Source organism: Penicillium citrinum (genome assembly GCF_028827155.1).
Source record: "Penicillium citrinum strain IBT 23319 chromosome Unknown utg000009l:1.0-4274883.0:1.0-4276374.0, whole genome shotgun sequence".
NCBI lineage: Eukaryota > Fungi > Ascomycota > Eurotiomycetes > Eurotiales > Aspergillaceae > Penicillium > Penicillium citrinum.
The window spans coordinates 67,479-90,284 of NW_026622694.1; the positions used below are offsets into that span (position 1 = coordinate 67,479).

The 22,806-nt window shown below is 46.1% G+C and overlaps 10 protein-coding genes across 10 annotated transcripts; 3 read left to right on the plus strand and 7 right to left on the minus strand.

The window, feature by feature from the left end:
• Positions 1-896: 896 nt before the first annotated feature.
• On the plus strand, positions 897-1,371 carry N7469_009494 (uncharacterized protein; the record flags this gene model as incomplete). Its single annotated transcript, XM_056648399.1, has 2 exons — positions 897-1,022; positions 1,069-1,371. The coding sequence occupies 2 exons, from the start codon at positions 897-899 to the stop codon at positions 1,369-1,371; spliced, it is 429 nt and encodes a 142-aa protein (XP_056495530.1).
• Positions 1,372-2,061: 690 nt separating this feature from the next.
• On the minus strand, positions 2,062-3,782 carry N7469_009495 (Zn(II)2Cys6 transcription factor; the record flags this gene model as incomplete). Its single annotated transcript, XM_056648400.1, has 3 exons — positions 2,062-2,785; positions 2,840-2,970; positions 3,033-3,782. The coding sequence occupies 3 exons, from the start codon at positions 3,780-3,782 to the stop codon at positions 2,062-2,064; spliced, it is 1,605 nt and encodes a 534-aa protein (XP_056495531.1).
• Positions 3,783-4,393: 611 nt separating this feature from the next.
• N7469_009496 (putative RTA1 domain protein) lies at positions 4,394-5,259 on the minus strand (the record flags this gene model as incomplete). Its single annotated transcript, XM_056648401.1, has 2 exons — positions 4,394-5,138; positions 5,210-5,259. The coding sequence occupies 2 exons, from the start codon at positions 5,257-5,259 to the stop codon at positions 4,394-4,396; spliced, it is 795 nt and encodes a 264-aa protein (XP_056495532.1).
• Positions 5,260-6,736: 1,477 nt separating this feature from the next.
• On the plus strand, positions 6,737-6,937 carry N7469_009497 (uncharacterized protein; the record flags this gene model as incomplete). The annotated part of the gene is made up of 1 exon (XM_056648402.1): positions 6,737-6,937. The coding sequence occupies one exon, from the start codon at positions 6,737-6,739 to the stop codon at positions 6,935-6,937; it is 201 nt and encodes a 66-aa protein (XP_056495533.1).
• Positions 6,938-7,261: 324 nt separating this feature from the next.
• On the minus strand, positions 7,262-7,823 carry N7469_009498 (uncharacterized protein; the record flags this gene model as incomplete). The annotated part of the gene is made up of 2 exons (XM_056648403.1): positions 7,262-7,625; positions 7,690-7,823. The coding sequence occupies 2 exons, from the start codon at positions 7,821-7,823 to the stop codon at positions 7,262-7,264; spliced, it is 498 nt and encodes a 165-aa protein (XP_056495534.1).
• A 640-nt stretch (positions 7,824-8,463) lies between these two features.
• Positions 8,464-9,903, minus strand: N7469_009499 (ankyrin repeat domain-containing protein; the record flags this gene model as incomplete). The annotated part of the gene is made up of 1 exon (XM_056648404.1): positions 8,464-9,903. The coding sequence occupies one exon, from the start codon at positions 9,901-9,903 to the stop codon at positions 8,464-8,466; it is 1,440 nt and encodes a 479-aa protein (XP_056495535.1).
• A 222-nt stretch (positions 9,904-10,125) lies between these two features.
• N7469_009500 (MFS transporter) lies at positions 10,126-11,753 on the minus strand (the record flags this gene model as incomplete). Its single annotated transcript, XM_056648405.1, has 3 exons — positions 10,126-11,004; positions 11,098-11,376; positions 11,448-11,753. The coding sequence occupies 3 exons, from the start codon at positions 11,751-11,753 to the stop codon at positions 10,126-10,128; spliced, it is 1,464 nt and encodes a 487-aa protein (XP_056495536.1).
• An 883-nt stretch (positions 11,754-12,636) lies between these two features.
• On the plus strand, positions 12,637-15,570 carry N7469_009501 (ATP-binding protein; the record flags this gene model as incomplete). The annotated part of the gene is made up of 3 exons (XM_056648406.1): positions 12,637-13,318; positions 13,406-15,333; positions 15,412-15,570. The coding sequence occupies 3 exons, from the start codon at positions 12,637-12,639 to the stop codon at positions 15,568-15,570; spliced, it is 2,769 nt and encodes a 922-aa protein (XP_056495537.1).
• A 443-nt stretch (positions 15,571-16,013) lies between these two features.
• Positions 16,014-19,721, minus strand: N7469_009502 (Malate dehydrogenase mitochondrial; the record flags this gene model as incomplete). Its single annotated transcript, XM_056648407.1, has 11 exons — positions 16,014-16,607; positions 16,685-16,929; positions 17,022-17,139; positions 17,201-17,248; positions 17,758-18,078; positions 18,171-18,352; positions 18,423-18,522; positions 19,008-19,050; positions 19,129-19,542; positions 19,605-19,621; positions 19,671-19,721. 11 exons carry the CDS (start codon positions 19,719-19,721, stop codon positions 16,014-16,016), a joined length of 2,133 nt encoding a protein of 710 aa, XP_056495538.1.
• Positions 19,722-20,770: 1,049 nt separating this feature from the next.
• N7469_009503 (putative pyruvate dehydrogenase complex, dihydrolipoamide acetyltransferase component) lies at positions 20,771-22,507 on the minus strand (the record flags this gene model as incomplete). Its single annotated transcript, XM_056648408.1, has 5 exons — positions 20,771-20,967; positions 21,020-21,842; positions 21,953-22,176; positions 22,288-22,337; positions 22,404-22,507. 5 exons carry the CDS (start codon positions 22,505-22,507, stop codon positions 20,771-20,773), a joined length of 1,398 nt encoding a protein of 465 aa, XP_056495539.1.
• Positions 22,508-22,806: the final 299 nt, after the last annotated feature.

The window sequence follows — 22,806 nt, forward strand, 5'->3', positions numbered from 1 at the left end:
ATGGAATCCCTACCACAATATTTCAGTCCAAGTAATGAAATCTATGACAAATTTGAATTTCATAAATTCTCTAATTAGGCTTGAGTTGGGTTTTACTTTTGCTTTGTCAAGGTGGGCTGATTCCCATCATCTCGTATTCGACAATAATATGCGCATGTATCATAATAGTGTAAACACATCAGCAAGATGGTTGAGACAGCACTAACCTCATAACTTCATGGAACTTCTTTATGGCACCCTCCGAGGGAAAATAGCGCTCATTCGGTTTTTACAAGTTCCGATCTCAGCTCTAATGCATTTTTCTCAGGTCGTAGGATGTAACAATGTCTCAGAGTCTTCCCCGCAAACTCGGGCAGATCAAAGCAATCAGGGTCCGAGGTATACGAGGTATCGGCTACTTTTCTCTTCACGCGAGTGGCTCCATTGACCTTCAATACTCTACTCAAAGAAGAGTTGTCCGAGCACATCTGAGACAACTCTGCACTTTTCTTTGTATGTCTGAATTCTCTCCACGCCACAGCCCTCGATTGACAGTTTTCAGGTATTTTCAGCTTAGATCTCGTTAGATTATTCGTCCAGACTTGAGCTAATGCGCTAGACTTGAAAAGAAAATCCCCGCAAACCATGTGGCTTTGTAAAAGGGCTTTTCAGTGTTCAATAATGTCTCAGAAGTTACGAGAAATCGAATGATTTGATGCACCATGAAGATGAAAAGAATAAGCGGGCTGATGGAGCTACGGAGTATTGGAACTTGTCGGTGTCGAGTGCTGTAATCGACGCAGGAAAAGAACTATAAAAGACCTGTTCCTTGCTGAACATGAAGTTCCATCCATTATTCAATAGCTTTGAACTATCTCTACGCCGTTGACTCTATTTCCTCGTCGAAATCCTCCATCATGCACTTCACTTCTGCTGCTGTTGCGGTTCTCGCCGTGTTAGCTCCTGTCGCTAGTGCAGTCGGAAACGCTAAGGTTGTGAATAAATGCAACTTTCCTGTCTATCTTTGGTCAGTTGGAGGTTCTGTTGGCCCTGCAAAGACAGTCAAGTCTGGCGGTACTTATTCTGAAGTTCTACACCATGACCCTGCTTCGGGGGGGAATCGCCATCAAAATTACCACCGTTCAGAATGGCCTTTACAACGGCAGCCCTCAAACGAATTTTGCATACACCTTGGATGGCCAAAATGTTTGGTATGATCTTTCTGACGTCTTTGGTGACCCATTTTCCGGTCATGCGATCGGTGTCAAGCCTTCGCTGAACTGCCCGAAAATCTGCTGGCCCAAGGGAGTTGCTACTAGCGGTGCTAGCCAAGTCAAAGTCTGCAATGCAAATTCGGATGTTACTCTGACTCTTTGTGGTGGATCATGCTAAACAGCTTGAATATCCAGTTTACCGGAGGATTTTACTAAGAGACGGATGCCATCTTGCATGGAAACTGTGCGATGTGGACATTTCCATCCTGGTTGACTATATAGTATGATATTATGAGATTGAGCTGGGATCTGAGGTTGCATAAGTGATATTATCATAAGAACATGTCCATTGCAGTAGTGTCATTTGCCTAATAATGGAATATATTACTAGTATTAACGCGCTGAATATACTTGGATATCTTAAAGCCCAGTGCACAGCCCTTTTACCCCAATTTTTTCTCTTCTTCACCAGGATACTGTATGGATTTTACTATTCTTCTCTTCCCTTTTAATAAAAGCCCATAGATATATCGCGATTTGAACCCTATATGGCATTTCCTTTTCAAAATTTTGAGGTCAGGGTTTCTATGCAGTATTACATTGATCGATACTGTTCTAGTAGGTACGAACTCTACACTTCCGGTACATAGTCAAACTCCATAGTTGCAAGTGTGACTTCATGATGTATATTTTAGTTTAACCCGCTACTAAAGTGTAGCGAAGGGGCGGCATAATGACTTGGGGAGATCTTAGGATGAGAAACATCCGTCAGTCAAACCCAGCCCTGGAGAGAAATCAGTTCAAGACAGCTCTAGTAAACCCTGGGTTCGAGTGTTTTGGTATCCCTCGCCAATAAAATCAACATATTTCATGACTTTCTCCTCGGTAACTGACCTCGATTTACCGTTAGGACCGTTGTGAACATCTGGGGTGTTTCAAAGCAAGAATCCCATCCGGCTTTGCTTGAGGCCCAATATTTTTCAAGAACCTCCTTCGCTGCAAGGGGGGAATATGTGCCAGTACAAGCGCTCATGGATGCTGCGTGCTTGCGAACAAAATGGCGCATAGCATTGTCTCCATCTATAGCTTGGACACCGAGGATAAGAAGAGGCCAGAACATATAGCCAGCTGACCTTCGACTCATAGATTTTGCGAGTAGTCCATATAAGATTCTTCCCTCCATTTCACAATTACTCCTCAACAGCGGATCTGGGGGTAGAGCCCCAGCGCTCGCAAGCGAGGACATGCAGTATACTGCAACTGCACTTCTGTATGTCTCGGCTATCAGCTGGCTTTCTTCAGTAAGAAACTCGTTTGATTCAGTCCACGCTGCGGCTGAGAATTCATAGACACGATGAAGAATTTCACGGGCAGCTCGTTGAAGATCACTTGTATCTGTGTCGCTGCGCTTTTGCATCTGATTGCGAAGATGATTAACGTGAATTATTTCAGTGAATAACGGTGTTGGGCACATTTGGAAACCGTATCCATTGCCCCCGTATTCATTCACCATTTCATGTAGCTCTTTGAAATCTAAACCATCCACAAGCATGTTTGATGCTGGGGAGGAGGTATCGGCGAGTACCACGAAACTACTCAATAATTAGAAATGTAGGTCGAAGCTTTCCACAATGGAATCAACTTACTGGATAAATGAAAGAATGATTGGCAAAACTCCTGGGGATACAGCCAGGCGATGCATACCACCACGCAGAGTGATTAATCTTCGAACTCCATCAATATGATACCGCCAATGTTGCGAGATCCCTTGCTGGGCCTTTCTGAGTGTCAGTGCGAAACAGTACGATCGCTCAATTCAATCCAGAGAGCTCAACATACATCTACCAGTAAAAGGGTCAGAATACCGGCAAGAACAATATCCCCATTTCGCGTATTTGGTGTATTGATATCTTCATTCAAAGAGCGAATGACTAGTCCTCGATATCGATAGAAAGTGGGTTTGAGAGGCCTTGAGCTCACATCGTGGCTCAATTGGTTTATTCGATGACTCAAAGTCAGACAGATCAGGCTTAGTTGAAGATGAGCAGGTCTGGTAAGACCGAGCTGGAATAGATTAGGCGAAAGCTTGTATATATTGGTATTTGTGCCTAATCGTAGGCTGTCGGCCAGCTGAGGGTACATGCAGGAGTTAACTGTCGTAATTGTCAGTTTTTCAATAGCCTTGCAGGGGTTGTAGTATGATGGTTCCATACAGTATTCTACCGAATCAATCAAGGCATGATAGTCGGTTTTGAGATGAAGCCTAGGGATCTCTTCATGTTGCGTCTCATCTGATGAGTCTGGGCTCGAGAAGCCTGAGCTTTTTCGTGATATCTCCGAGCTAGTAGCTGGTATACTGGTACTTGTTGAACTATCTCTGCAATGCTGTTGGTGATTCGATGTGCCTTTCCGTTGACGTGACGTGACTTTTCCGGGGGCAAGCCACTTCACTCGCATAGGTGGAGTCTCGCCATATCCAGGACATTCAACTTTAGATGCTGCACATCGCTTACACCCCGGTTGTTGGAAGTCACACACCAAACGACGTCGGAGACATTCCCAGCAATGTCGCTTCCGATCTTCCGCCATGTGTGTACTCTGACGGCAAAGAGGCAAAATTGATAGCAACACTCTTGATTTAAAAAAGCCCTATGTCGGCCTTGAAAATTCTCTGAGCAGATTGAGTTCATTAAGCATTTCCAACTGCATTTCAAGCCATTTGCAACTGACATCATGAACTCCCTATTTTTAGGCTTATTAGCAGTTAAGCGTGTTGGCCCACGTCAGCGCGGAATAATCTACCGTCCGATATGGAAACTTCTTCACAGACTACGATAGGCCAGCCAGTCTGACAAATAATACTCCTCGGTTCGTATAATTTGCGTGAAATTGCGCGTTGGTTTGGCCCCCAACATTTCTGCATCAAATCGAGTGTTGATGCTTCACGCCTTTTTCCCGGAATAGTAAGATCGGCATGCTTAGCGGGCTAGAAAGTCCCCGTTTTCTGTGATAACACCATATGAAAACAAAGAACGAGTGTCCATTTGGGTAGATATCCTCGAAGGAAATGATCGTAAAAAGTAGTCTCACGATGTAAAAAATTGAGAATCAGGACGCCGAGTGAAGTAAATCCCCATAAACGCCACTCGTACACATCAAATCGCGCTCGTTTCAAAAGTGGCGGTCAGAATCTTCGGAAATTAGAGAACCCTTTTGTTTCCAGGAAGGACACTCTGCTCTCGAGCGAAAATATGGCCCCAAATCCCAAGACTCAGGATCTGCATAGTCCCATGTACTGTCTTCGCGACAGCTGATTCAGACCCCGTTTGTTCCACATTAGCAGAAGTATCCTCTTGATCCCAGACCATCTCTGTAACTCCGTCTTCTGCCATAAAATAATTCTTTGTTCGAGGGAGATAGCGACTGGCATGCCAAATATTCCAGAGCAATGAATTCCCCAGCATAGTAGCAGCCTCGAAAACATAAAAATACCATTCATACCGCATGAGAGGAGTCAGTGACTGCAGTGTTAGAGGGTCGTGAATATCTATATCTGAATTGCCGGCGTGTTCCACTATTCGATAAATAGAGCGAATCAAGATGAGCGACATACTCAAATACATGACGATCGGAAGAGTTGGGATAGCTTTGGTTTGAACTTTGTCCCTGCTGCATCGCCAATGAAACTTCCCTGCGAGGATGAAAAAGGTGAAAATCAAGCATATCTGAATACCGATCGCAGCCAGGACCAATATCTTTCCTACTTGGGTCTCGGTACTTGTTGGGTTGGAAGTGAAGGCGACTCCAAGGGAATTGAGTGTTTCCACGACCATCATGACAGGTCCAAAAACCATAAGAACTCGGCCAGGAGGAATAGGTGCTTTGTGAGGAATATAGTGAAACGATCGGCTGAGTATATGATAATTTCCAAGTTCCAAGAGTGGTCTGCAGTAAAGAGAGGAAAGGGTTTAATTGGTCAGACGAACATAAAGAGATCGTGGAAGAAACAAACTCACGGGCAAATGTAAATGAATACCTGACTCGCAATGTAAATGCTCAACGTCATTTTTGATGATTGCTTGTCCTCGAACATATAGTTGAATGCACCATACTCTCGCAGAGCATATCCAACAGTAAACAAAACTGCGCAAAATGCATGGAGACCAGTCGTTTTCCAGGAACTATTTCGCCTATTTTTTTGGTTAGTTCTTTCGATTCAACTGATCGACTAATACCTTCCAGTTTCTATTTTACCAGCATTGCCAATTATGTCCGATCGCTGAAATTCCAAACAAAACAGCAAATATAATCGGAGCAACCTTGTTGGGGGCATAGACATAGATGCTGCCGAGGACTCGGGGCGATATCAGCATAAAGTAGATTCACAACAAGTATTATTGTAATTCATACCGACTTCCCCTCTAGCCATTTTCGCGTTTGTCAAATAATTTGCTAGTATTTTTCTCTTAATTTGTTGGGTGCGGTGGTTGGAACAGTGTGTGTTCGATAGGATGAGTAGGTTGTTGGAATAGATACGAATGAGAAGAGCCATTCTACAGAGTTATAAATACTCTAGCGTATCTTTTCAAGACCACAATTCAAATAGATCGTCATCGATTTACGAAATGCGCAAATGCAAATCTCAAAATAGTAGACCCATTTGACCTATCCAGGAGAACTATATTGCTTAGGGTGCATCATTATGGGCCTGTATCATAACAGCCATCATCGACTTATGAAGGTCAAAGTCTTGGCCATATTTTGCGCCATTTTATTTCTCCCTTTGATTGTTCGAAATGGCTGTAATTCGCCATTGCCTTCGGCTTTTCTCCAGGCTTCATATTTATCAAGAATCAACTATATCCGATTAGGAATATCAAAGTGCCAAGATGTCGATCATCTTTGATAAATTCCGCACTTTGCGTCCCAACGTCTTGTGAGACGTGCGCCTCTGAGCTTGATAATCCATTTCAATGTGTACTAATTAAAGTATGATGCCCACTTTGCATAAAATCACAATCCATGGCGAATTGCGGAGTAACAGCCACAGTGGATTTGCCGATTTTGACCTCGGGAGGCCAATCATTGCAACCGTTGGACTGCTGTTCTAAAATTTACAGTAAAATCCATTTGAGATACCAATTCATAATGTGGCTTGGGTATCTCGCGGGCAATGCTTCCAGATGAGCCTCCATTTGGTTGATAATCTCGCGCTGCTTACTTTGTGGAACCATCCTGCATATCCTTATGGTAGACTACACGAAGGCAGAACTCGATTATAAAAGGACTCGAGGTAATACCTGCTCATCTATCAATTCCCTTTTCTCTTTCAAAATTTGAGCCTGGCTGGTTTCTGAAGGCACCTTCATCAAAAAATTTTTCAACCTTCCACTACCACTGGATATATTTACATCTAAACCATCACCACAGTGAGTCTACTAGGGCTAGTAACCACGCATTCAACGGCTAAATATTAGCCTGAGCATAGATCGATTTTCATCCCGTTAAACAACATTATAATTCATCCTCGATCTACTGTCACCATGTGTCTCGCTCTTTCATTCCTCCTCAAAAAGAACAACGACGAGAAAACATCCGGGCCCGCCCCGAGACCTCGTCCTGTCAATCAAGGCCGGTCAACGCAGACTGCTCCTTTTGATCCAGCTTATACAAACGGACAACGTGGTCCAAATGCTTCGTACGGTCCTTCTAGCTCTCAAGGACCTAACGGTAGCTCCTACTAGTCGTGCCAGCTGGCTGGGGTGATCCAATTCATCCAACCTGGTTGTAGCTGGAGCTGACGTTTTAGTTCTGGGCAGCACGAAATTTTTTGTCTTTCTTCTTCTTTGGACGATTATTCTATTCATCTTGTATATATTTGGCGACTTTCTACAATCAAGAGGGCATGGGTATTCGCCAATGCAGATATCCTGCCAGCCTTTAATTGCATCTGATATACTGAATCCTTTAATTAAATGACTCCTATAGGATAAACTTCTATATTCGCCTGCCAAAAGTAATCGGATGATTACTTCGAATTATTATTCGAGGCCAAGTGAATCTTAAACTCAGTCGGAATTGGGTTTGCAGTTTCCAGGCCCAGTGAAGATAATATCATCTATCCAAACATTGCCAGTCACCGAAGAATCTTCAGAGTCACAAGCAGCAACGATGCTCAATATCTCCTCAGGCCGTTTTGCCTTGTATGTCCCAGTGAGGGTCTCCCATTCTCCAAAGTTGAAGAGCTCTGCTGATGCAATCTTTCCGATCGTAGCATTCTTTCCCGCATACACATATACAGAACAGAATTCCACGCCACCGGGCGATGGAACTTGAACTTTCACACTGAAGTCGTACTCGCTTCGCGGCTTGAGGCGCTTGAGATGCTGGGAAACTGTGTTACCGCGATTTCCGTACGCAGTTTGTAAATTCCTATTCATAACAACAAAGGTTAGTTTATGTATTTCCGAATGAGGTATGCAGGATGTTGTCTCACAGGTAGTAATCGCCACTATAAGCACTTGTCCCATTGCTGACTTTAGCCACATTCACAGCAGATGCAACCCATGGAGACAATGTCCCAGTCTCAAATGAAGGGTTTATCACGGCATTGCATGCAGAAAGGGCCATCTTGATAGACGGGCTTGGCTAAAGCTTGAAAATCCTAGTTGATCTTCAGATGTCTTGGCCTGGGGGAGAATTTCATCCAGCTTTTAAGCAATTTTCATCTGAAACATTCAGGGCCGTGAGCGCGGAAGAAGCCGACACTGCCTTCTTTGAGCTATTGAATTCTCCTATTTATACTCATTCTCAAAGTTACATTGGCGCTCAGTACGCAAGAGGCTTGAGACATAGTAACCTCTAGATCCCTCGCATTTACCTAAACATCCAAGTTGCTGCAAGTGGTAGAAATAACACCTACACCATCTGGCTAGATAGTAATCTGACTCCAACGGTGCACGGGGCCATTGTATCTGACTTTTCTAGCTTGAATTTCTTGCAATTTTGGTAAGTTTCCTGTCAGATGTGGAGCCTTCAAAGGGGCAAATGTTCCACTTTTTTTTAGTCCAAAAGCGATTCTCACTAGAATCTTACGGGTGAGATCGGCATTCTGGTCCCCTGAACATGCCATGGAATGACTTGAGAAGCTCGCAGGAATCAGGAATGCAGCTGAAATAATCATGTGCCTGGTTTTCGAATCAATCCCCTGATCAACTATTGAGTATGTATTTGGTTCAAACACGATTGTCAATATTATTGTTCAATTTCTCTAGTTTGCCTGCTTCAACTTTCGCCTTTTCCAGGCAGATCTAGGAGCTTGTAAGCTCTTGGTAATTGGTTTCAGTAAAGCTGAATATCCTCGAACACGTTCCGCACCCCAAGCGAGAAGGACGGTTCTAGTCTTTCGTTCAAAGTAATATTCCTCGCGAATGATTTTCGGGAATGGTGGTAACGCCCACATATATGCCGTCCAACCATTGTAATCGCGTTTATTGATGAGTGTCCGATCAGCCTTGAGCAGGATATCAACGACTGAATCGCGGTTACATCGAGCTGCATGCATCAGAGCAGTTCGGCCGTAGCGATCTCTCGCACTGAGGTCTAGTCCACCTTCAACCAGAGCTTGTACCATACTGAGAGGAGTGCGATATGCAGCTTTCCCCACGACATTCATAAGTAATGTGTTTCCTGTCTTGTCGCGATAGTCAATCTGTCTCTGCTTTTCACTTCGATCTAATCTTTTGCACAAAAAGTTACAAAGTTGAACCTCAACGTTCCCACTAACTCCAGAACGTCCAGTTGCAAATTGAACAGCAATCATTAAAGGCGTCAATCCTTCGTGATTGCGGGCCTCCAGCATCCATGGAAAGGTCTCGGCGAGTATTCGACATTGAACATCTCGAGTTTTACGGGTTTGCATATGAAGTATTGTATCTCCGTTGATATCTCGAGTTGTCCAGTCGAAGCTTGATCCTCTTTGGTTGAGAAACTGCTGTACATCTCCTCCGGTCAAGTTATTCATCAACGCCATATGAATCGGGAGTCCATCGTGCTCGTAATCCAGTCGCGCGCGAACATCCATTGCCAGCATGCCACATACTTTGCGCTTGGCCGTACATATACATATATCTCCATGAGGTGAAAGTGGGATTGCTGCAGCCACTGCTGTCTTTCCGTTAACATTCAGATTCAAGTCAATTTCTTCATGGGTTAAGAAAAGCTGCATGGCCTCGATACACCCATTCTCAGCGGCTACATGTACTGCCATTGCCATATCTTCGACTGGGAGATTCTTTTCAGCGAGCAATAACCGCATGGCTTCGGTATCATTAGTTGCCGCTGCCCACTGAAGTACTGTGAGATTCGTCTTGACATCTTTAGAGGAATGATTGATTCGATAAACTGTAAGTAGGTGACGCAATGTTGCAACATGTCTATATTGTTTCGTCAGGCAAACCCCACCGTCATCATGGTACGGGTCCACCTCGTTGACAAGGAAGTCGAGATCTAGATCACGATCCAGTAACTCGCCGTTTATCTTGGCAGAGCCGCGAAAAACAACAAGATCGCGAGCTTGTAAGTAAAGTCGCCGATCGAGTGGCTTTTTGGCCAGAAGAAGTGCCAGAGCTAACGAGTTGAGATCGCGCACAGAGTGGATATGATCAACGATACAAAGCAGAAGACTAGCAGGTAATTCTGTCAGTCCCATATCTTTTCTTCTTGCTCTCAAACAGCCGGATAGATTCGAAATATGTAATGAGATGGAAGAATAAGAGGGGGAGGTGGTACATGAAGGATCGCTCGCACAGACCGCGATAATCCCTGCTAGTTCAAGAGCTGGCGATGATGCCTGGCTTCAAAAGTACCGAGTTGGGCCGTGTTCCTCTTAGGGAAGATGATTGCTATAATCACAATCGCAGTCATACTATCATTAAACTCTTCGGATCGGAAACCCGCCACTCCATCCTATCCAGCCCGTCTCTGAAGGACCCCGAAGTAATAAAATAATATAACAAATACCAACAAAGACGAGATTGACAGATCCAGTTAAAACCCAGCCGCTTTCACCATAAACTCGGTTCCCCACTGCAGTGCCCATTAATTGTCCACAGAATACGCCAATCATGTATGCAGTGTTGACTCGGCTACGTGCTTTTGGTGCTACACGAAAGATTGCTGTCCGGTTGGCGATCTGCGTCATCTGCAAGCCAAAATCCTGAAAGGCCGCTTGGAGTGCAGGACCAGCAACAAAGAATAACCCAGTATAAGCGCCAATGCAGATCCCAGAAGCCATTGTCGTGAGAGTAATCAAGATTGAAAAGTGTTGCGAATATTTGTCGATAACGAATCGAGAGTAAAAAGGGCCCAGTAGAATTGGAGTAAGTCCTGCAAGTGCGTATAAACTGATTCGGACGGTGGAGAAATAGTATGGACTGCCTGATAACAGAAAGGTTAAAGTAGTCCAAAAACTGGTAAAAGTGGCAAAGAGAAAGAATCCCATGAAGGTCGCTTGGATAAGCACTGGGGATGAGACAAAGTAAGTTGCGATGGTGATGAGGATCTTGAAGTATGAGACGTCAGTATTGACCGGCGGATAGTCAGGCATAAAAGTCCAGATTAATAGAACTATGAGGTATTGAAGACCAAGGGCGAGCCAGTAGACATTTCTCCATGAAGAATAAGCTGCAATAATACCGGATAGCAGCCGTGCAAATAGTAGGCCAAGTACAAGTCCAGAAGATACAATCGACAGTGCAGTTGCGCGTCGAGCAGGTGGAACAAGATCTCCAACTAGAGGAAGCATAATTTGCTAGGATGAACATTTCAAGGTTAGTACTACTGATGTCCGTCCTGTAAATTGAATCATCCAGTCCAGGCTGTAATACGATTGGTAATGACTTACCGGAGTGACAGTGGTGACAGAAGTCAGGAAGTTCAGACATAAAAAGACATTGAAGGAAGTGGTGATACACAGACCAATCCATAGAGTGGCAGTGATGAATGTTAACAAAACCATGAAATGTCTTCTTCGAACGATATCACCCAATGGACACAAGAATATGATACCCGTTGCATATCCGGCTTGACTGCAGGTAGGGATGAGAGAGGCTCGCTCTTGGGATACATTAAAGAAATGGGCCAATTCGTCAAGAATGGGATGTGAGTAGTATAAATTGGCAACCTATGTATGAGTAGTCAGCAGTCATCCATGCATCAGATCCAGTGGGGGGTGTGTGTGTGTGTGTTTCTTACTGTGAAGGTCCCTGCAAAAGCAAAGAGAAAGTTCAAAGGAAGTCCAAAATTTGGGGGATTATCAGGATTCCATCTGCACCATGGTGGTGTCCATAGGATTGTGTTGATTAAAGCAGTCCATGGGGATTGTCTTTGCGTGGTCTTTGGTTCAGTATTTGATTCGGTAGTTGAATGAGGGTCATCTTGAGGATTTAGGTCTATATTCTGATTCTTCCTGCGAAGATCACTAGGCGTGTTACTCAGATGGCTAGCGAGAGTACCATTCTTTAGCTGTGGAGGATCATAGGAATTAGGTATCTCTAACATCGTGGGAGTGAATATCAGAGAGAATGAGGATTGAAGAGGAGAAGCTCCGTCGACTCGGAGAATTGAGCGAGCTACTAGCGGCCCCACTTGGAGTTAGTGGGGGATCTGAGGGTATCTGGGGATTATTTATGTGTATGAACTACAATATATCAATTGATATTTGTTTTTAGTATATTGGTAGGAGTATAGCTGGAGAATATGTTGGTGTTGGTGATGATGATGAGGCTAATCCGGCGGATAACCCTAAGTAGACATAAACAAGAGTATATTCCTATAGATAGGTGCCAATCGTACAGATTGAAGATGTATTACTTATACATGGTATGTACTATATACTCTTATCTCTTCTATATCCAAGAGCTTATGTATTCTATTTCATTGCAATCTTCTCTCCTAATAACATCCACAGTATACACACTCATACTATACTACTATGTATACCATGTATACTACTATATCTTCACTAGCCCTCTCCTCTCCACTTCTGCCTACTTCTGCCTGTTCTCTACAATCACTCTCAACCATTCCATTAACTATTAATTCCTCTAATTAATTATTGGTAAATCATTAATGCAGCTCTCGTGACCGCCAGCGCATCTCACTGCGTGGGGTCACCTGATTGGCTGCCTCTCCTTAAATCCTTCTTTTGTGCTTTTTTCTTCGCTTCTTTTATTTTCTTCTTTTCTTCTTCATTTCCGTTCTCTGTTTCATTCATTCTCTGTTTCACTACTTTGTGTCTCTCTACTTCTATTTATTCTTTATTGTCTGTCCATCCTCTCAGTTTCTTCAGTTCATCCATTCCATCAAACTCAATAGCTCATCAGCTGTCAGCTTAGCTCCACTTCAGCTAGTACAGCTTCATTTCTCCACCCAACTCCACCTCATGGCTGAGCCGATCGATCAGGTCGAGTCCACTGATCATACGGCTGTCTCTGCTCAGACGGACGTCTCTGTGAAGGATGCAGCAACAACAGCATCTCCTGAGACAGCCAAGTCGTGTAAGAAACACCCAGACACCCCCGAGACCAAGAAACAGAAGCGGAAGAAACATGTAAAGAAACAACAACAACAACAACAAGAGGAAAATGATGAGACTGAATCCTCGGGAGATTCGACTTCTGCCTCCAATGATTCAGATTCCTCAGACCCTGATGACCCCGACTCCGATTCCGATTCCAGCGAATCTGATGAAGTCGACCGTCGCAAGCGAAATCGCATTCGGGCTAAGGCTCGCGCAAAACGAGCCCAGAAAGATAAGAAACGCAAAAGGAAGAAGCGTTCCATCCGATCCTCTCGTAAAATTGTCTCCGATTCGAATTCAGATTCCACTGGGGATTCCTCCGAGTCCGAGGAAGAATCGGCCAATGAATCTGATGAGTCTCTCGATGAAAAGGCTCTACGAAAACTAGTCACTCGCCTCAAGCTCAAACGTCAGGCCAAGAAGCTTCGTGATCAGACTAATGATGATCTGGGCTTGGGAGAGTCGCTGGGTGAATCTCGTCGCGATAAACGATCAAAAAAGAAGAAGCCTGCCTCAAAAGTTGCATTCAAGCGAGTTGATCAACGTAAGTGCACAGCTTATCCTTAAAATCTACTCTCTGTTCTCTGCTTTGCGTTTCCAAATACTCTTTCTAATTGCTAAACCTGGATAGTCTGGGACACCACGATTCACAAGTACAAATTGACCGAAACAGTGGATGACCCTGACGCCGATGAATGGGATCAGTACATCTTCACTGTTCGTCGCAAATTCAACTGGGAAAATAAATATCTCGAAACGGTCGTTGACATTAAGAGCAAATACCTCCGTGATGCCCTAGCAAAGGTCATGGATGGTGTGAAGGGAGTCAGTCTGGTTCAAGAGACTGCCGTCGTCGATCCTAACATGCTCTTTTTGTACCTTGAAGAGACCCGGCAATTCATGAAGGATCTTCGTAAACAGTCTCGTCGGGAAAAGAAGAAGAAAGCCCGCAAGGTTGCTGCCAATAAGGCTTCTCATCTCAAAGTTCTGATCAAGTATCTCGATACGGACTATGCCGACATCAAAAAGACCCTCTACCCTTTGCTCGAAGCCAACACAATCACATTCGATCTTCTCTGGGCATTATACAAGCCTAATACCATTGTCTACTGTCCGACATACGGTAACTCGGATGAGCCCCGTGCATTCAAAATGGAGTATGCTATCAAAGAATCTTCCTTTATGAAGGGCCAATGGTACAGCGTTGAGGGGCGCTATCTCGAATATGATGGGAAAGACTTTGGATTTGGCACCATGTCTGCTGAAGTTGAGTCTTTCAAGGGTGCTCGCAAGATTACCAGTCTGGCCTGCTATCCATTGCAGTATCATCGAGACTCTGAAGCACTGCGTACGCGGCTGATCGAGCGTGGCAAGCGATTCGTCGCTCTTCGTGGTATGAACTACCGATTCCACAAGGGCATGGCCTTTTACAAAAAGAAGCGTTCATTTGTGATCAAAGTGAATATCAATGGTCGAGTCATGATTGATCCTGCTATTCACCGACGCATCAACCCCAATTATCCCATCAGCACTGTTCGACCCAAGGACCCTGATCTCCTTGATCCGTCCGAAGCAGGCATCAGTGACGCCGAGGAGGATGGCAGTGACGGTGGAGGCTGTTGCTGTGGAGGCTCCGACTCAGAAGAAGATCATGGTGGCAGCTCGGACACTCCACGAACTGTTTACAAAGTTATCGAAGGAGATAACGGGGACCCGCGCGTCGTTGAGGTCGAAGTCGACGAGAATGGCCAAGAAATCACCAAAGAGAAAATGGATCGCATCGAAGGGGACGTCACCAATCCCCAGGAGCGTGAATTCACCGAGGAAGAGCTCTTAATTGCCAGTCCTGTCGTATTAGGATTTGCCTTTAGCGAGAAGCTCTGGCTGGAATTCACCATCTCCGGCATCAGTGACATCGAATGGGACGCCGATGCCTTTGACTCTCTCGTATTGCCCAGCAATCAGAAGTCCATCGTCAAGGCCCTCGTGGAATCCCATACTTTCCACGCAGCCGAGAACATCGACGATGTCATTCAAGGCAAAGGCAAAGGCCTCGTCGCTGTACTCCACGGACCACCAGGAACAGGCAAAACACTTACAGCAGAAGGAATCGCCGAACTACTCCGTCGACCATTATACATGGTCAGTGCCGGCGAATTAGGCACCGATTCCCGAACTCTCGAAGCAGAATTGAACAAAATCCTAGACATTGCTCATTCATGGGGTGCAGTCCTTCTCCTCGACGAAGCAGATATCTTCCTAGAAAAGCGAACAATTCACGACATCCACAGAAACGCACTAGTCAGCATTTTCCTTCGACTACTAGAATACTTCCAAGGAATCCTCTTCTTAACGACAAATCGCGTGGAAACATTCGACGATGCATTCCAATCGCGTATCCACGTTGCACTTCGATACGGCGATCTTGCGTCCAAGGCGAAGCGGAGTATCTGGAAGATGTTCCTTGAAAGAGTCCGGGCCATTGAAGGAGTTAAGGTCGCTACATTTACGGAAAACGATTATGATATGCTCTCGCGGCATACATTGAATGGTCGACAGGTATGTGCAAGCACATTCACATCCTTTAACCCCTAGTTTAGTAGTTCATACTCACCAAAAAACCCCCCTCTTAAACAGATCAAGAACTCGGTTCGCACTGCTCAGGCATTAGCTGTGAATGAGAACTGTCCTCTATCGATGGATCACATCAAGCGTGTACTTGAAGTTGCTGAGACTTTCGATCAGGATCTTCGTGGTGGAACAGGATATCTCGATGCAATGCGCAGCTATACTTAGTTGCCTTGGTGAGTTCTCATGATTCACCCATTCCATTCCATTCCATTCCTTCGCTTTGCTTTCTATTTTTCTATCTTTCTTTCCATTCTCCCCTCCTTACTTCTTTCTATATTCTCCTGTCTGTCTCCCCCAACTTTTTCTTGCTGTCGGAGTTGAGTGTTGGAAGACGGGAGATTGCAATTATGATCTTTTCTTTCGGGTATCAAAGGTGATGATGGCTAGCTTAACGAATCTACGATTGCATCTGCATAGCATTTGCTTCTGCATCTAGCATCACGATCATGATGATAATGATGAAATATGACACTGCCTTGCTTTCTACAATATTAATTCACAAGAAGTAGGGAATTAGTCTAATAGATCGAAAGATCTCATATAAGATTCACGCTCGATCACTAGCACATAAGAGAACTGGGTAATCCCAGAAAAGTGTTATACATAATTTAAGGGTTAGCCTTGACGAAGTCAACACCCTTCTGGATGTTCTTCTTCAGGTCAACCAGGCATGCATCGATGAGCTTCTGCTCGTACTCGTTGACGGGGCCGACCTCGTGGATCTTCTCAGCACCGTTGGGGCCAAGCTCGACCTTGGAGGCGAAGAAGTCAATGCCCTGATCCTTGAAGAGAGGAGAGTCAACGAAGGTAGGCTCGATGACACCCTTCTCGCCCTGGGCAGCGCGGAGGAGGGACTCGGCGAAACGGGCACCGGCCATGGCCATGGAGAGGGTGGCGGAACCAGCACCGTCCTTGGCCTTGACGACCTCGTCACCACCGAACTGGATGCGGTTGACGAGAGCGTCACGGGTCTCACCGGCGATGGAGGCGTGGTTGGACTGAGACAGCAGGGGCACGATGGTGACGCCGGAGTGACCACCGATGACGGTGACCTTCTCGTTGGCGGGGTCGGTGCTCTGGACCTGCGAGATGAAGCGGGAGGCACGGACAACGTCCAGGGTGGTGACACCGAAGAGACGCTTGGGGTTGTAGACACCAGCAGCCTTGTAGACCTCGGAGACAATGGGGACGGTAGAGTTAACCTAAAGCAATCAGCATTAGATTCCAACCAAAACGTCTGATCTGATGAGAAGAGAAGAGGTTCGGGGTTTTGACATACCGGGTTGGAGATGACCAGAATGTTGGCGTTAGGAGCAGACTTAGCAGCAGCCTTGGCCAGGTCACGGACGATAGAGGCGTTGGTGTTGAAAAGATCGTCACGGGTCATACCGGGCTTGCGGGGAACACCAGCGGGGATGAGGACAATCTCAGCATCCTTCAGGCAGGAGTCGAGACCAGCGGCGTCAGGGTTGTAACCAGTGACAGTGCTCTTGGTGTTGATGTGGCTCAGATCAGCCGCGACACCTATTGCGAAACAGGGGGGGTCAGTTAGCAAGCAATTGAGCCAAGATAGCTGAGAGAACAGCCATTGAGTCAAAGTATCAACATCAACATACCGGGTCCACCACGGATATCGTAGAGGGCAAGGTCAGAGACACGGGGGTTGAGCTTCAACAGCAGAGACAGAGGCTGGCCGATACCACCGCCAGCACCGAGAACGGCGACCTTGGAGGCCTACAAAGGGGAATAAATTAATATATAATAACTTAACAAAAAGAATAAGAAACAGACATACCTGGCTAGCGGAGGCCGAGAAGGCACGCTTCTGGAAAAGGTTGAAGGACTGACGGGCAGCAAACATGATTGGACTTTTTAGCAACAGAAGGTTGTTGAGGGAAAGTTGGAGAGGAGAAGGAGAAACGAAAAGAGAAAAGAACGGAAGGGCGAGTGGGTCACGGGGTTCCGAGCTCGGCCGAGGATGTGTACATGTGTACAAGTATATTATTATATTGTATAGAATAGAATATTGTATATTGTTATATTATATTATAGTATACTATATCATATCATATTATATTATTGTATATTATTATGGATAGTTGATTGGAGGTACAGTACTGGATGTATACGTATCTGTATTAACGCCCGCTAAGATAATGGGTATGTATAAACACAACGATGACCTGCCAAACAGCTGGGTAGCTATAGCTAATAGCTGACATCTACAGCTGACTACCGTAGAAAGTGCAGCACCATCCAACAAAACAAAAAGAACACCACTACTCCTCCCCAAAAGATCCATTTATCCTGTTTTGCCCGGCGCTCCACCATCCGGATCGTGTCACCACTTACCCCCAACGTATTAGCCACACTATACAATCGTCGTTGTGTCCCCTTGAGAATCTCCCGTTGTTCCCCCAAATCCGTCAGCACAGCACGTCCACGGTCCAAAAACTCATCGAGTTGGCTGTGTGTATTGGCGAAGAAGGATTGTTCGCGCAGCGCATGCGCCTCCCGGTTCGCATCGCCAGGGCCAGCCCCAAAACTGAGTCCCTGAGTCCCATAGCCCGAACTTGATGTCTGTGATTGAGCCGATTGTGCGTAGGGGTTTTCAGGTGTTGAGGTATTGTGTGGTCGGCGGCCGAAGAGCTCGTTACTTTTCGCATGGGATTGCTAGTCAAGAGTTAGCGAAAAATCCAGGCATTGGACCTAAGCACAGTAATTTTATATACTAGCATCATATAGATGGATCAGGCCAGACGTACAGCTTCTTCGCGCTCTCTCCTTAACCGATCAAATTGTCCCCTATAATCACCGAGCTCATCGCGAAAGTTCTTCACCCGGTCAAAGGCCTTTTGTTGTTTCTCCGGAATCAATTCTTTCTTTGACAATGCCGAGTAGTCATCCACAGTTCGATTCAGCGACGCTAATGACGCGGCAATTTGGCCTGCAGAAGTAAGTTAGAAAAGCTCACCCATGCAGCTGCAGTGCATCTGCATTCAGGGACACACACGCACCTTGGAGAGCGGGTGAGGAGGTCGCGGGTGATTGGGCAAAAGTATCCAAATCTCGACGAATCGCCGAGGACTGTTTCAAAGCAGAGTTGAAGAGGGAGTTCTAGTCGAGTTAGCATATACACAAGCAACAGCATCGCACAGAGACGTGGTCATACCATGATGGAGCGAGAGAATGAGGAAGCGGAGGAATAGGAGAAAGAGAGGAGACTTGGAGGTACCCAGCAGAGTGTGGTTCAGTGTGAGTCTTCGGGATAAATCAACAATATACAACTGAATCTCAATCACCTCTTGAATGTTTTGCAAAATGCGAATGTCGTTGGAAAGTCGAACGAGCCAACTGGCCCAAACACGCCTCACCGCCTTCCTACGTCATGCAAGTGAAGCATTTAACAATATTCATACAGAAACAAATTATATACAATTAATATAGATAAATGGGATAATTGAGGAGATAGAAGGACATTGTATATAGAATAAATTTAATTGGTGATCATAATGAATTAATGATATTGAGTGGAGGTATTAATCTGCACGGCAGACCAAATAGAAATGGTATATCAAACAATAAGCATACAACAAAGTCACATCTCCCTTTATTTGGGGGGGGTACTTGTTCTGGAGGAACCATCTGTGTCGTTTGAGTTAGTACGCAATAGTCATGCCTATAGCTATAGCTATAGTCATGGATCTAATAAGAAGTACTCACTTGCTAACAAAGTAATCCACAGCTCCAAATGCACCAACAGCACCAGATGCAAGACCAACAAGTTCCCACGAGAGCTTTCCATCAAGATGCTTCCGATACGCACCAAAGCCCAAACCAGCACCAACAAGAGTCAAAAGAACCGCATTACCGATGTAGACAGGGTTACCCGAGTTGGCAGCAAGACCACTACTCTTCGCCTTGCGAGACTTGGCCTTCTTCGCCTCTTGTTCACGGACACGCTCGCGCTCTTTCTCCTGGGATTCACGCTCAAGACGTTCGGCTTGGGTGGTGGTTTTCACATCTTGTTCCAAAAATTCCGGATCCACAGCTTGCACGTGCGGGGAATCGACGTCAATGAGCGAAGCGGTGCTTTCAGACTCGTCTTTGTAGACGCCACCGACATTCGGGGCGCGACTGTTTCCGCGTTAGTATGATCAAGCTAGGTTGTATGCATGAAACTAGAGATTAGAACTCACGCCTGCGAATATGTTAGCTACATTCATATCATGGGGGCAGGGGCTGGTGGTATGGGGTAGACTTACATCCTCAGCAGTTTGCTTAGGGCCTTTAGCAGCAGCGTCGGCGTAAGACATGATGGGAGAGTGATGTAGGATATACGCTGCGGAGTATTAGGGAGGGGAAGAGGATGAAATGAGTGGTTGAATTCGGAGGGGGAAATGAGGTTTTATAGCAGAACCTTGGAAGAAATCGGATGACATCACGTCATGTGGGTCATTTACTCTACTCACTCCAAGAACACGCCGGCATGTACGTATGTTTACTCCGTATACAGGTGTATATTTATAGTCATTCGAGTTTATACATTATTATTAAATAACTCTCAGTATACAACATTTTATTTAACTCTATTTAAACTATATATTAGTCTGGCCAAGTCGTAGTTTTGTGCTTCTCGCTACTATACTACCAAGTATATATACTTATGTATAGGCCGGTTTTCTCCGCCCCTGACGTGCGAGACCGGAGTATAAACAACAGCCCATACTATATGTATACGGAGTATATAAAAAATAGTAGTTTTTTCACGTTTTGACGAACTGTTAATTTTGAAATTAGACTGATCATATTCGCCTTTCTTATTAAATGTTGCAATGGGTTTGAAACTCTTTCAAAATAATGTAATTGACAAAGTTAGCTTGTCACGATATATTTTGGCCGGAGTATCCCTTGGAGTACCGCAGGGCTGCGGTACTCCAAGGGATACTATAGCTACTCCATAATCAACCGGACAATCTGTGACACAACCTTGTGTCAGGACGAAACAAGTATTGATATCAACTTCAAGTATACTCGTCGGTACTAACCAGGGCTGGTTGAATAATATAAAGACTAACTGACACTATCACATGCATGCCATGTGCAGCCCAAGATCAACCCACATTCGGTGGATCCTCGATCTACACTTGCGCACTGGCAAATCTCAAAGAGATTGTCTACTTGCTAGATAATCTAGAGTATATGAATGCTCTAGTTATTACAATAGTTACTACTACTGGTAGTAAAGATGAGTCTATTCGACAGAATGAATTGCGTTGCTAAATCAGACAAAAGGACCTATGCTGGTCTAGAGAAAAAAACGTTTTAATACAGATTACAGGTGTAAACTCGGCACGCCACAACTCTACAGCAGCAGCTCCAGAGGGTTCTCCACCACCTTCTTCAGCTCCTTGATCCACTCACCACCAACGGCTCCATCCACCACCTTGTGGTCGAAGCTACCGGTGACAATGATCTGGTCATCCCACTCAGTGACGGTACCCTCCTCGGTCTCAACAGGCACGGCAACCTTGCGGATGGTACCAACGGCCAGGATACCGGCTTGAGGGGGGGTTGATAACAGCCGTGAATCGCTCGACGGCGGGGTTCATACCCATGTTGCTGATGGTGAAAGTACCACCCTGGTACTCCTCCGGCTTGAGCTTGTTGTCACGAGCACGCTTGCCCAAGTCACGGACCTGGTTGGAGATGCTGGACAGACCAAGACCCTGCACGTTCTTGACAACAGGAGTGATCAGACCAGTGGGGGTAGACACGGCGACACTGATGTCAGCAGTGTTGTGCTGACGGATGACGGTCTGGCCATCAACCTCGATCCAGCTGGAGTTAACCTGGGGCACCTTCAGAAGGGCGGCGGCGCAAGCCTTGACCAGGAAGTCGTTGACGGAGAGCTTGTACTTGCCCTCAGCGGAGGCGTTCAGAGCCTGGCGGAGCTTCAGTAGCTTGGAGACCGAGAGGGTGGTGGAAACGAAGTAGTGAGGGTTCTCGGCCATAGACTGCTTCAGGCGGTTGGCAATGACCTTGCGCATGCCGGAGGCGGGGATGTCCTCATAGGTAGCGGCAGCAGGGCCGGCGGAGCCAGAGCCCTGGAACTTCTCAACGTCCTCCTTGGTGATCTGACCACCACGGCCAGTACCCTTCAGAGCACCGACGGGGACACCCTTCTCGAGAGCAAGGGCCTTGGCGGCAGGGCTGATAGAGGGCTCACGGTTCAAGCTAGGTTGAAGCTTGTCAGCGGAGTCCTCGGGCTCAATGGCGGCGGGCGCCTCCTCGGCCGGGGCCGGGGTAGGCTCAGCGTTCTTAGGCTCCTCCTTCTTCTCAGCGGCGGGAGCACCCTTGTCACCACCAGCATCAGCCAGGGTGAACTCCTCGAAAGCGGCAACATCGGTACCCTCCTCAACCAGGACGGCAATGGGCTAGAGAACGACAAAAAAGTTAGAATCACATTGAAATTGAGTGCGCTTAGTCGAAGGAACCTCCCTGCGGACTTGCGCAAGTCCGCGGGGAAATTCGGGAAAATTCTTACCGAACCGACGGCGACATCCTTCTCACCGGCGTCCTTCAGGATCTTAGCAAGGACACCCTCATCCTGGAACTCGAAGTCCATTTGGGCCTTATCGGTCTCAATCTCGACAAGGACATCACCGGGCTGGAGACCATCACCGGCCTTCTTCTGCCACGTACCAATGTTTCCCGCGGTCATTGTTGGCGACAAAGCAGGCATGCTGATAATGGTGTGCGAGGGGAAAGCTATCAATCATAATCGCGAGTTAGAAATTGTCCGATTGTGTGGAGGTGGATTGTTGTTGGTGGAGGGATGGGCAGTAAACCGTTGGGGGGGAAGGGAATATCAATCCGTACACTTGGAAGCATAGTAGCGGGAAAGCGCGGAGAGGCTAGGCAATTGGTTCCTGAGAAGACACAAATTATCAGCATTGAATCAATCAGCGTTTAAATGAACATTGGAAGACGCGTACTGAATCACCTCCTGGAATTTATAGGAGACTTGGGGACGGCGCATCGAGGCAGCACCTCGAGCCATCAGCGCCGGGGTGCGCATCCGAACAGCGGCAGCAACCATCTTGGGAGAAGGCGATTGCCGGGAATCAGAAGTAAATAAAATAAAAGAAGCTCTCGCAAATCAATGCAAGAGAATAATCAACCGGCAAAGGAGGAAGATGCAAAAAGCCGGGGGGAGGAGAAGATGGAAGGGGAGATTAATTGGGGGGGGAAGAAGAGGCAGTTTAGAGGAGGAACTTTTCTGTTGAGCTTGTCGGCTTTCCTCGTTGCTTCCAAAGGGAAACCGGTGAGCGGCACCGCCCGGGTGAGTCAGCAGGTCAGGTGATACAATATCACATGACATTGGGATATTTATCATCA